The sequence below is a fragment of the Apodemus sylvaticus genome, chromosome 6, assembly GCF_947179515.1.
Source record: "Apodemus sylvaticus chromosome 6, mApoSyl1.1, whole genome shotgun sequence".
Classification (NCBI taxonomy): domain Eukaryota; kingdom Metazoa; phylum Chordata; class Mammalia; order Rodentia; family Muridae; genus Apodemus; species Apodemus sylvaticus.
The window spans coordinates 46,926,759-46,940,303 of NC_067477.1; the positions used below are offsets into that span (position 1 = coordinate 46,926,759).

Below are 13,545 nucleotides of genomic sequence, written 5' to 3' on the forward strand. Positions count from 1 at the left end.
GACTCTTATCCCTTTGGAACCAGAACCAGAACCAGAACCAGAACAAACTCTTTTATCTACAAGGTGCTTTTAGTCATGTTATTTTGTCATAACAACAGAAAAGTAATATACAAGGAGAGACTGTCTCAGGAAAGTGGGGGTTGGGTCAGTGAAGTACTGTTCTTCAGCCACACGGCATAAAATAGTGAACTTGTAGGGCTGCTCTTACAAACTGTGGGCTGGTCAACCATCCCAGGGTTATTTCCTAGACAAAAAGATGAAGTACAAATAGTGACTCTATCAGTATCTGGTAGGATTGGGCCACTTCCTTTTTCTGGCCTTTGCCATGCTGATCTGATCTCCTTGGTTTTTATGCAGTCTGCGGAAGCACACCTTTCATCTGTCAATTTCTGAGCCCTTTGGTGATTTGTTCGCAGCTTGGGCTCTGCTGGGTACATAAGCTTGGGGCTTAAGAAGCTCCCTCTGATACTGGCTGTCACCCCATCCGACCACAGCTCCCTCTGTGTGCCCTGGCTGCCCCTCAGCTTGCAGGCACGTCCCGCTGTGATGACTATCTCTTCTCCACCCTCCTCTGTCCCTGCTTACTTTCCTCACAACAGACAATGTCTAACCCTTCTGTGCTTTGTGCCTTCGGTTGGGAAGTCCTCATACTCAAAGATGCTTTATTATCTCAAATATTTTTGGTGATTTCAACAGGGATACTAAGTTAAAACTTATTCTAGCCACAACATTTATACTTGTTTTTTTGTTGCAACTAAATGCAATTCTTTACTTTTTCTTTTCCTGGCTCTCTTCCCATCAGTGAATACAAAACAGACTAAGAATGGAGCTGCTTTCCCATGCTATAGTGGTCTGAAGGAGGCTGCACTGTAATGTGCTGTAGACCTGAGGAGGGACTCTTGTGCATGCTCGCAGCATGGCTGCCAGGAGTGTTGATATTTATTCGGTTCCTAAGCTTGGGCCTGCTCGTTCACACCATGTAGATGGCAGCATCCGCAGGCTAGTAGTGGGCTAAACAAGAGACACAGCCCAAGTGCAGCTGCTTGAGCTGCTTTGTTTATTTGGAAGTGTGGCTACACAGAGTTCTTACCTTCAATGTAAGGCACATTATTGTTGCTGCTTCTGAGACTGCTTCTTATGAAATGACTTGTACGGGTCTCTTGCGAGCTCTGTCTGGGAGTCTCACTGTTATTAGATGCTCACCCTTTCAGACCCTTTTCTTCTCACAGTGTCTGCTTGGTCCTGATACTAATTAAAAATATTTTCATCCTTTGGAGTACTCTTTTAGTGCTGAGTTTAACCCAAGGCCTTATATAGGCTAAGCATATGTTTTACTGCTTAACTGTATTCCTAGTTTTTAAACAAAAATTTAAATATATGTGAAACTTAACAGTTAAATTTTACAGAGCATTGAGTGAATGTTGGAATGCAATATATTGTTAGGTTAAAGTAAATTTGCCATCATAAATATATTTATATAATCTCTGAGTTCATTTGTATATTTAGTATAGTTCTTTGTTTTGTTTTTTTCTCCCCTTTGAGACAGGGTTTCTCTGTGTAGTCTTGGTTGTCTTAGAACTCACTCTGTAGACCAGGCTGGCCTCTAACTCAGAGATTCACCTGCCTCTGCTTCCTGAGTGTGGAACTAAAGGCATGCACCATGAAGCCCAGCTAATATATAGTTCTAATTAAAATTCTGTTTTTTTAAAAATTTAGAATCTTTATAGTTCATGGGATACATTTTTGAGAAAGATATCTAATAGGGTACTTTACATAATTAAATGATTCTCAGTACTGCAAGAAAAAAGGAGTCTATTAAGGTACATTAATTTAAATTGTGGTGTTGGGACAAGAGAAGGGTTATAACAGAGACTTGGGTAAAGGGGACTTTTCTGAGTAAGTCAAAGCCCATCAGAAGATATGTGCCTGTAACTGATAGACAAGTACATGTGGCATCTGTTCATTAAAGTGGTCAGTTCTGAAGAGGAGATCTCATAGTATTCTGTCAAGTGCTGACCCAGCAGTTTCATGCGATATGACCAAATGTTCCTACAAAGATACCAAATGTTTCAATGTTTATGATTACAAGATTAGGAAAAAATATGTCTTCATCAGGAGTTGATTGGAGAAACTATAGACATTCATGTGTAAAACATTCATTAGCTAGTAAAAAGAATTACAACAGTTGTACCTATGATCTGTTTTGAAGTGGTACATGCACCTTATAGAGTCCTTTAGCTTTTGAGTCTGGATCTGTTGTTTTAGAGGAAAGACATATCTGTGTTTTTGTCTTAGTTCATTCTGTAGATCTTCTCTCCTTTATTTGAGAGATGTGCTTCAAGCTCGTAGTGGATCTTGAAGTCATAGGCAGCATGACTCCTGCTGTATCCAAGTACTGCCACACAGAGATGGCCACTGGGTGGCCCAGCATGGATACAGGTGATTCATGTTTGAGTAGGATGCAGAGGGATACTGAGGCTTTCTCGTGGTACTCAGAACAACTATTTAAAGCTTTGAAATTATTTCTGGAATTTTTCCCTTACTGTTTTTGGATCATGGTGCAAAACTGAGAGCAGATATGTGGTTCAGGCTGAAACTGCTTTACCTGAAACTGGGCAATTTCTAAAGAGCAGAAACTCCCTTCTCACAACTCTGGAAATCAGACAGTCCAAAATCCTTGTGCTGACATCTGGCGAGCATCCTGTCGCTGTGCTCTCGTTGCAAGGGTACAAGGTACCAGGTGCAAATGGGGTGCTCCTGAAGTCACTTTCTTATCGTGGTGGGACTCCATTTGTGAGTACTGTTGTGACCCGAACACCTCCCGAATAGTTCCACCTCTGTGGGATTGGAAAACAGGTTTCCAAAACATGAGTTTGAGGGCATGTTTAGACTATATACACATTAATAGTTCTGGAAGGAAATATCAGGTCGTTGGTAATTGTGGAGAGGATGCGATTGTCTTTTTTTTCTGTTTTGGATCTGTCTACCTGTGTTGATTTAAAAGAACTATACATGCTATAACAAACATAACAAGAGGTCTCTGCTGCAAGCACAGTCTCATTTTCTCCACATTCTTTATAAACCACAGGTTATTTGCACATGAGCCTTCCTGAAACTATATTTTTATAGTCATCTTATATTCACTGTATTTCCTTCCTTTCAGCATCTGGGTATGCCCCTTTAAAACCTGGAGCTTGCTTTCTGTGGTGTCTCCAGTACCTGTTGAGTACTTGACTTCTTCCCTGCTATGAAGCAGAGTGGGTAGGTGGTTAAGCGTAGAGCTGGTTTGAGTTCAGGCTGACTTGTCACCATGTTACCCTGCTTGGCCTGGGACTTGCTGGATAGACCAGGGCGCCCTCAGTCCTGTGACTATCCTCCTGCCTTTGCCTCCTGAGTGCTGAGAAGAGGTGCACATGTCACCAAGCTCTACTACTGTGCACTGTCTGGCCTGGGTCAAGTTGCAGTACTGTGCTGTCTATTACTTTCTTCATCTGGAAAGTAGCTGTCAGATATCCACAGTAGTCAGCAGGTCCCTCGTAATGTCAGGATGTAATAACTGAAGCTCCCAACTGAAGAGCAACTTTCATTTTGATAGCAGTTTATATTGTATTTCCATTTGTGGCCTCAGGTTGCGAAGTTATCCATTATTGGCTTGTTATTTCCAAGCATCTTAGGATTATTTGACATCTGACTTCTACTCTAAATTTCTTGGGTACCCTGTGGCTTAGATAGCTTATCTTTTCTTCGTTTAGATGTCATGTGTGTTTCCTTTATCTCTAAATTCTTTATCTTCTGTTCTGTCCACTCCCACTAGTCTGCATCATCTAGGCCAGACAGTGAGCAAGCCACGTGTCTGGGATCCTTGGGCCTTTAAAGAAAAACTGAAGGTCTGGATTATGAACGGATTTCCATACAGAACAACCTGTCTTGTTGGGTTTGGTTCCAGAGTTTTTGAGTGTTTCCATTTGAAGGGCCTTGTTAATCATCCAGGAAAATTCTGACTGCCCTAATTGAGCAACATTGTAATTTTTATGAAGTTGAAATTTACAGAACCACTATCATTTTTAAGATGTAATCATGTAATCTTTGTTAGATAGCTACTGTGTAGCACACTATATATGTGGCAGTGTAGCTTTTAGATTTATGTAACCTGCAGGCCTGCCTCAGCTTATGGAACAATGTTTGTTATCAATAAAAATCATTTTCTTTGCTTACAGGGTCTTGGGAAATGGTTTCTTCTGACTGCCATTCCGCCCCTCCTTTTAGAAACAGGCTGATTGCCAACCTTGGATTGTTGCTTTGGGTGAATCACTGTGGCTCTTCAGCAGCATGTTTCTAAAGATTGCCTTCAACTGCTCTCTAAATCTGAAAGTCAGTGGTTGCTAAGAGACACAAGTCAAGAATCCCTATAACATACCATACCTACTGCTGGAGATAGCTATTTAGTAATTTGTACTTCACATTTGCAGTTATATTTAGACCGAAGTGGCATTATTATTATGCAAATTATACAAATCATTAAGTTTGACCTCAAAAGTCATCTTTCGATGTTATGTATTTAAAGCCTCAAGATGAAATTGGACATGGCCCAAATTCAGCTGTGAATGACTTTTAGCTTCTTGTCTGAAGTAAGGTCCTTGAGACTTTGAATTTCCACTCTAACGCAAAGATATTTTTCCAAACAAGTTCCCTGAATATCTCAGAGTGTGTACGTTTGTCTCCCAGAAGCTACAGCAAATAAAACTAGAAAATTTGTTTCTACCTGGGGTGTTAGCCTCACCAGCTCACAGAACGCCTCCTTTCCTCCTCATCTTTAGTCCAACATTTAAGTCCAGACCTCTAGAAGGGTTTGCTATCAAGCCTGATGATTCCTAGAACCCACACTTGAAGAGGAAACTTAAGGGTTTTTTGCAAAGTCATTTGGATGGTGCTTTGCTGGGACAAACAAGTGAAGGAACATTTAGCTGAGGCAGACACAGGAGGAAGGATGTTCTGCTGAAGCAAGCATGTGAAAGGACACGTGATGAAGGATTTTGTGCTAACGCGTATGTGTATTTGTTCTGCTTTCCACCGCATAGTTGAGCTGCATCTGTCAGGGCTCCCTAGAGAGAAACACCCCAGAAAACTTCCAGTGGTGTGCTGCAGTTTCCTGCTGCTTCCCCAGACTCCAGCTGATAGGCAGAGTGAAGTCAGCTGAGACAGACACACGTGCTAAGGCAAGACGCACGATGTTTGGAGGGTATATAGAAAAGAACTGACAGACCGTGATGGAGGATGACCTTGGCTTGTTGATAGAGCTAGCTGTGAAATGCTTGTGGGTCTCATGTGCATCGCGCTGTCCAGGGACTTCCAGGGGACTTGGCTTTTCATTTCAGAACAGCTGTTGCCAGCATGGCCAGAAACACGGAGCTTGAATTGTAGTGCAGTGTCAGTTTGGATGAAGACATTTAGAGCACCCATTATCTGCTTGATCATTTCTTTTGTAAAATAATGCTTACAAAACACTTAATTTGTGTCTACATACGTGGTGCATGGTAGTCAGAGGATAACTTGCAGGAATTAGTTCTCTCCTTTCTTCCAGATAGATCCTGGGGATTGGGTTCAGGCGTGTAGGCTTGACAACAAGCGCCTGGTTTACCCACTGAGCCATCTCGCCTGCAACTAACTTACCACAACAACCACCCCACCCCCTCTCACCTTTTCCCTTGACCTTGGGTCTTCTTGGCTTTACCTTCCAAGTGCTGGAATTATAAAACATATACCATTACACTTAGATTTCTCGAAAATTTCTGCTGTTCTCAAATATACTGCTTTATATGGAGAAACATGTATGTTTTTCCTCTCCTGGGTTCACTGTAGGTGTGACATAAAATATAGTTAAATCACAGCATACTGTTTGTATTTGTATGACTGCGTGTGCTCATGTTTATACTTCAGGTACTGTAACTGCCTTTCTTTTATTATGGAATAATTTGTTGTGTTTGTTTTAGGATTAGGTTAACTTTTTTTTTTTTAGACAGGTCTCCTTATAGAGGCCTGTATATATGGCTTGGAACCCACTATGTAGATCCTCTGTCTCTGCCTCCCGAATGCTGGGATTAAAGGCCTGTACTGTTACAGCCAGCTTGTGTTCCTTTTTAAAAATGTTATTAGTTTGTTGTGAATTTTGTTTGTGCTTTGATCATATTCCTATGCTATTTCCTCTCAGATCCCTTTCCCGCCCACCCAACTTTATATTCTTCTAAGAAATATTTAAAATAAATTTAAAATACAGATTTATTTTATTATTTCTTTACATATATTTGTATAAGCATGTGAATATGTTTGTGGGCACATGCGCAGGCAGTAGAGGACCTAGGCTGTACTATTTGGATATTAGAATCGAACTTCTGCTCTCTAGAGGAGTGCAGGGCCTTAGCTACTAAGCTATTTCTCTAGCCTGCCCCACCTTTTTACCCATAAAGACCAATTTGTGCTGCCCACAAATTCTTGAATGTATGGTCTTCAGCAAAGCATGATTGCTCCCCTCGGAGAGAAAATCATCTCTCTTCCAGCATGGTGCTTTTTTATCCCCAAAGTTAACAATTGCCATATGTTTCACCTGGTTCTTTCCTCTGTTGGTCAGTTGTTCCTCCCCTAATTCTCCAAGGGGATACACACACACACACACACACACACACACACACACTCACATATACTCACACACTCTCTTACTTATGCACACACAAAGACTTATGCACACACAAAGACTTATGCACACATGTGCATGTGTGTGCACATACACACAGGCACATATGAGCACACGCATACAGACACAGACATACACACACAGGCACACACGCATGCCCATGCCAGTCTGTCTGTTGTCCCTTTCTCTTTGGAGTCCTTGCTTGCAGCCTGCTCCTCCTGTTCTGATCTTTACTGGCTGCTTTCCCAGCTCTGGCCAGGCTCGTCCTGAGAGCTCCTTTTGCCTTTCTTTGGAACATGCATTTGTCCACCTCTCTTTCTCTCATTTGCTACCTTATCTCTTGATGTTTCATAGGAAAGCATGAACAAGATGCAAATTCTCAGAGATGACTTGTCTGATAACATTTTTTACTATTTACATACATTTGCACATATATTAACTACTCACATACATTGTTTTGGTAATCTATCCTGAGGTATTTAAGGAATTGCTTCATTGACTTATGGCTTCCAGGTAGTATTGAAAATACGAGCATAGTATAATACATTGTCTTTTTTAGAGATCTGGAAGCTTTTGAGACCTTCATTTCTTGTGCATGAGCTATATTTATAGAGGGACACATGCCTTCCCCCACCTCACAGTGCCTTGGGAAAATTGCACTGAGTTCTTTCTCAGATAATTTGCCTTCTTTGTGTTGTTTTCCTGTCTTTCTGGATTGGCTGGTTGGTGCCTCCTCCTCTCTGCCCTGCTTCTGGCCCTGTGTTCAGCTGTTCTTGCTCCACGTGCCTCTGCTGACTGGCAAGCTGCAAGTTTTGCCACCGGATGTTGTGGTCCTTCTGCCAAGATGTGTATTTTCTTCTCATTTTGACTTCAAAAGCTCTTTTACAAAAATTTTGTGATTATCATCTGTTACAGCGTCTTCTCGTTTGTTTCAGGGACCTAATAGAGTTGGAACTCTAAGAATGTTGAGTTGTTTGTTTTTTTTCCAAGTTTCCCTACTCCTTGTATTCATCTTTTTGCTATGGAGTTGCTCATTTGGTAGACTGTCTACTGGTTCTTCATAGTAACCATCCTTACCTGCTCATCTCCCTAGACCCACTTAATGCTTGTGCTCCTGTGTTGTGTGCATGTGTACATGCTGGAGTCCAGCTGCGGTACTTGGCAGGTAGTGGGCCAGTAGGGTAACTGAGCAGGACCCTGCTAGCCCACTGAGAACCCCTAGATTATTATTGTGCCTATAGGCCTTTCCTCAGGATCCGAGTATAGCAGTATTTGATATCTGAGACTGGACACTTGTCATGTTCTCTGGCCTTAGACCGTAACTCTTTAGAACACTGAAATGCACAGGGGTGCAAAGGGTATTGACGATACAAACTTTGAAGCTGCTCTTGTGGGTGCTTCTCATTCCTGGGCCATCAAATCTAGCTCATGCCTTCATTATTTTTTCTTTTCTTTTCTTTTTTTTTCTATTTTTAACATTTATTTATTTATTTATTTATTTATTTATTTATTTATTTATTTATTCATTCATTCATTCATTCATTCATTCATTTATTTATTGTTATACATTCCAAAGAGTGTCTTCACTAAATTGTCAGTAAATCTATTTCCAATTTTCAGAGGAACCTCCAGATTGATTTCCAGAGTGATTGTATCAGTTTACAATCCCACTAGCAATGGAGGAGTGTTCCCTCTTTTTCCACATCCTCTCCAACATGTGTTGTCACCTGAGGTTTTGATCTTAGCCATTCTGATTGTTGTAAGGTGGAATCTCAGGGTCATTTTGATTTGCATTTCTCTGATCAATAAGGACTTTGAACATTTCTTTATATGCTTCTCAGACATTCAAGACTGTGAAATCTCGGTTTAGTTCTATATCCCATTTTTTGATTGGGTTGTTTGGTATTTTGGTCACTTTGCACAAAACTCAAGTCCAAGTGGATCAAGGACCTCAACATAAAACCAGATACACTGAATCTAATAGAAGAGAAAGTGGGAAAGAGCTTTAAACTCATTGACATAGGTGGAAATGACCTAAACAGAACTCCAATGGCTCATGCTCTAAGATCAAGAATTGATAAATGGGACCTCATGAAACTGGAAAGCTTCTGTAAGGCAAAGGACATAATCAATAAGACAAATCGACAACCTATAGATTGGGAAAAAAATCTTCACTAATCCCACATCCGATAGAGGGCTAATATCCAAAATACATAAAGAGCTCATGCCTTCATTCTTAAGCCTCCGAAGCTTCTCTGGGGGGAACTGGCACCTTGTTAGCCTTCCTCCCTGCTGGGAGGATGGGAAAACTCTTAGCAGAAGGAGCTCGAGAGGACACTGGGTTGCTACTTTTTGTCCATTTTCCAAATTGGAAAACCCACACAAAGCCTGACAGTCTGCTCTGTTCTCCAGGCCCCTCTGCAGAGGGCTGGGGGTATGGTAGGTAAGGTAGGGGGTGGGAGTGTGTGGTGGATGTTTATATTTCATTCTAAATCCTAACAAGATTTACCTCTGTTAGACTCAAGGAGGTTTCTTTCTTTCTTTCTTTCTTTTTTAACGTTGGATTCAGGATGTTAACAATGTAAATCAATTTGTAAACTCCAGGTTTTCTTTGACAGTTTGCTTGTGGTATGTGGATGACATAATCTATGGATGTGGAGAATTGTTGTGGCAATTAAAACTCATCCTGCTTCTCCCCTTTGACCTATATGCCATTGTCCCTTTGTTTTTGCCAGTCCCACCATAATGTTGTCAGAAGTGTGGTGTCCAGGCCAGCAGGGAGCAGCTGAGCATCCGAGCTATCTTTCTTTGTTGCAGAGGACATTGCAAAGGTCTCACTAAGGCAGCTTTTTGTTCTTGTTGTTTGTTTGTTTGTTTTGAAAACCTAATGAAATATTTAGTTAACGTTCTGTTTAATTGTATAGCTGTTAAACTTCAGATTAGCACTACAGAAGCCCAGTTGATTCAAGTTTTACTAACATTCTACTCCACAAACCTCCTCTTAAGTTAGTTGTACATTATTCAGTAAGCTCTTGCACTTGAAGTAGAAACCCAATTAAAAATAGAACTTAAAATGGTTAATAATTGCCATAGACAAGGACTGGAATGCAGTAGACGGGCTAGATGTCTTGTGTAATTTTGAGTATCTCTTACAAAAAGAGATAAATAATGAGTCTGTCTGAAGCACACATACCCTCCCTCTCCTCTCTGGCCTGTTAAAGCCACATGCCTTTTTTTTCTAAGTAGAATGCTTACCTGTATAAGTAAATTGTTAACTTGCTGATTGCCTCCCATAGTTAGCTGGGAGTTTGTTCAGCACTCTGTGTGCCCAGCAGCAAGGACATCTATGGCACGAGGAAAGATCTCAGTACATACTTGTTTATTTTACTGATAAATAGGCAGAAATGTGACAGTTATTGCTAAGGGTCATCTCTCAGGCTGCTGTCTTGCCTATTCCATATTCCTTGGGAACATTATACTAGTTTGGGTTTGATTTAAGTGACAAATCCCCAACCCATCCACCTGCCGCCACCAAGGGTCTTTTGCATCTGGACACTTGGTAGTCAAGGTGATCGTTTGGAGAAATGATGAGGAACCTTTAAGAGTGGAGACAAGCAGGGGTCCCTTAGACATTGGGGCACACTCTTGGTGGGGCTCTCTCTAGTTCCTGGTTGGAGTTGTACTCACTTCCTTGTTGTTATATAATTGATCACTCCCTTATCAGGTGTGTCTAGGGTCACCCTTGCTGTGGAGTTATGTATGCAATGACATTTGGACAGTCAGCCTTTAAAGCTGAGATTAAAAACAAATCATTCTTTTTCATAAGTAGTTTGTTATATAGTGGCAAAAAGCTGATAAATATAAACACTTGTCCCAGTTTGTGTTTGTGTGTATGTGTGTGTGTGTGTGTGTGTTTAGTATATAGTGTGTGCAGTGTAGTGTGTGTGTGTGGGTGGGTGGGTGTCACCACGTGTATCATTTTCCCTGGAAGCCTTCTCTATTACTATCCTTCTTCCAAGTGGAGTCGATAGCTCCATTACACATCTGTACAACATCTTGAAATACTTGTGCTCTTTGTTTATGTTTATCCATTAGATTAGACTGTGAAAGCAGAGTATATCTGACTTGCACATCACCGTATCCCTGGCACCTCCTTGCCCACTGGGTAGCCCCTCAATATACACCAATAAATATTTACTCAAAACACTCAACTTAGAACAAACAGAACAGATGATGAATGCGAGCATTGTGAAGCCAAACTTGTGCACTGGTTCCCTGTCGAGGCTTTTCTTTAATTTTTACTTCCTGCCATATTTTAGTTAATACATTTTGTCCAGAACTGTCTTTCCTCAAACAAAAATATGAAACAAAATGATGTCCATTTGATTACTGCCCACGTGTTGTTGTCAGGCTCAGCTCCATCGCTTGGACTCATATATAAATCTGTAGAATCATGTGTGCATAAACACACACATGTATAGCCTTTTGTGAGAATGAAGGTGGGCAGCTTTTATTTGCTTGCTGAGTTGGCTTATTTTATTGTAATTGTTATTGTTCTTCACTCTGAGAAATTTTCCCAGTATCATTTTTACAAAATAGCAGATTTGTTAATTATAATTTATGTAACATAAAGTCACCCTTTTGAAGTTTACAATTCAGTAGTCTGTATCTCTATATCTAAATGTATGTATGGGGTTCAGGTGTGTGCACACATGTCCGCGTGTGCATGTGGAGGCTGGGGATCGTTCATTCCTTGGGTGCTGTTCACCTTTGTTGGGGACAGTGCCTGTCACTGGCCTGGGGCTTACTGGTTGCCTGGCCAGTGAGCACCGTGGGTCTGGCTGTCTCCTCCGCCCCCTGCTGAGATCGTAAGCATGCTCCACCCAGCTTTCTATATGGGCTCTCACCTCCCCAGCCTTCCAGCTGAGTAATTTTAAGCATACTTACAGGACTGTATAACCTTCCCCAATGTTTTCAGTGCAGTTTATTTTGTTTTGTTCATTTTTTTGTCAGAGTTTTAAAAAATCACTTGACTTGGAGATGTGAAGTTTATTCTTATGTTTTCTTTATCATTTTTCTTTTCTTTAGGTTGATTATCCATTTTGAGTCCATTTGAATTTGCACTATGAGCTTGAGGTCTGACTTAGCATTTTATGTGTCTTTCTGCTTGGCCCAGCACTTCCGCTTGGAGACCTTCTTCTTGTAAGGAAGTGTCTTGGCATCCTTGGAGCCAGTTGAGCATGGATTTGAAAGTGTTTTGTGGACTCCACTCTGTCATGCTGACTTACATGTCCATCACGTGTCAGTGGCATACTCTTGTTTACCGTAGCTTTCTATTGAATTTTAAAACTGAGATCGGGAGTCCTCTTACTACCAAAAGTGCTTTGGCCCTTCTAAGGTGACTTTTATAAATTTTAGAACCAACTGATTTTGTTGTTGTTGATTGCTTGATAACCAGGTCTTAATTTAGCTTGAACTCCAAGGTCTTTTAGTCTCAACTTCCTGAGTGCTGGGATTATAATGCCTATAATCATATATATCTGTATATAATGTGTGTGTGTGTGTGTGTGTGTGTGTGCACATATATACATGGACAGAGAGAGGGAAGGAGGGAGGGAGAGAGAGAGGAAAAGATTGAGAGAGAGAGAAAGTGAGAGAGAGTGAACTCTGTCATTGAGCTGTATTCCCATCTCTTCAACAAGTGTTACAAAACAAGAACCTTGGGATTTCTTACAGGAATTAGATTGAATCCAAAGTGGCCCCTGCCACTTCATTCACTTCAGACTGAACTTGTTCTCTCTCTCTCTCTCTCTCTCTCTCTCTCTCTCTCTCTCTCTCTCTCTCTCTCTCTCTCTCTCTCTCTCTCTCTCTCTCTCTCTCTCTCTCTCCCCCCCCCCCCCAGGGTTTCTCTGTATAGCCCTGGCTGTCCTGGAACTCACTCTGTAGACCAGGCTGTCCTCGAACTCAGAAATCCTCCTGCCTCTGCCTCCCAAGTGCTGGGATTACAGGCGTGCGCCGCCACCACCCGGCTTGTTTTCTCTTATGGCATAAGACTTGGGACCATGTTATCAGAATTCTGTGGCTAAAATTGTAAATGATCCAAACCTAAATCTTGTCATTCGCACAGCATGACATAGTACATGTTTACTTTGTTCCGACTTCCACTCTGAGCACACTCGTGTAACAGCTCAGACTAGCAGCATTGCTGAGGTCATTGGGAATTTGTGTCTACTTTGGGTTCGGTTGTTTCATCTTCTTGGGCCTTCTAGTATAGCTGAGGGGCTTAACTTGAATTAATGTTTCTGTTTGTGGAGTTGGTGACATACAGTGGTTGACATCCAGTAAGTTACTTAAGCTTTGTGGGCTCTAGTGTGCTCATTCTGCAAGACAAGGATAAAACTACTTCACAGAAGGACTGACCTGTGCAGAGTGCTTAGAAAATGTGCTGTTGGTCACATGATCTTGTGAGTGGCTGTTATTGCCATGTGATCTTTTCTCTGGATTTAAAACCTTTTTCTCAGTGTAGCTGACTTCCCCAAAGACTACTGCTGTGTTGGGTGTAACTTTTATTTAGTAGCTTTCTGAAGAGAGAAGGAAGGAATTGTAAATAATAATACAATTTTCCAAATCCTTTACTAAACTGTCTCTGACAGCCTTGTATTCTGCTGTTACAGCTTTTGGAGCTGTTTGACAGCGAAGACCCTCGAGAACGGGACTATTTAAAAACAGTCTTGCACAGGATTTATGGCAAGTTTCTCGGGCTTAGAGCATTTATCCGAAAACAAATTAACAATATTTTTCTAAGGTGAGTTGATGGTGAGCAAGCAAGAGAGTAAAGTTGATGTTTTTGCAAAAGC

General features: G+C 41.2%; 1 protein-coding gene across 4 annotated transcripts in view; it reads left to right on the forward strand.

Annotated features, from left to right (window-relative positions):
- The window catches only part of Ppp2r5e (protein phosphatase 2 regulatory subunit B'epsilon), a 139,807-nt gene that overhangs the window by 106,995 nt on the left and 19,267 nt on the right, over window positions 1-13,545 (forward strand). For all 4 annotated transcript variants that reach the window (XM_052185655.1, XM_052185653.1, XM_052185656.1 and 1 more), the window contains one exon: window positions 13,363-13,493. In XM_052185655.1, coding sequence (XP_052041615.1) covers window positions 13,363-13,493 — 131 coding nt within the window. The remainder of the gene's footprint in view (window positions 1-13,362; window positions 13,494-13,545) is intronic.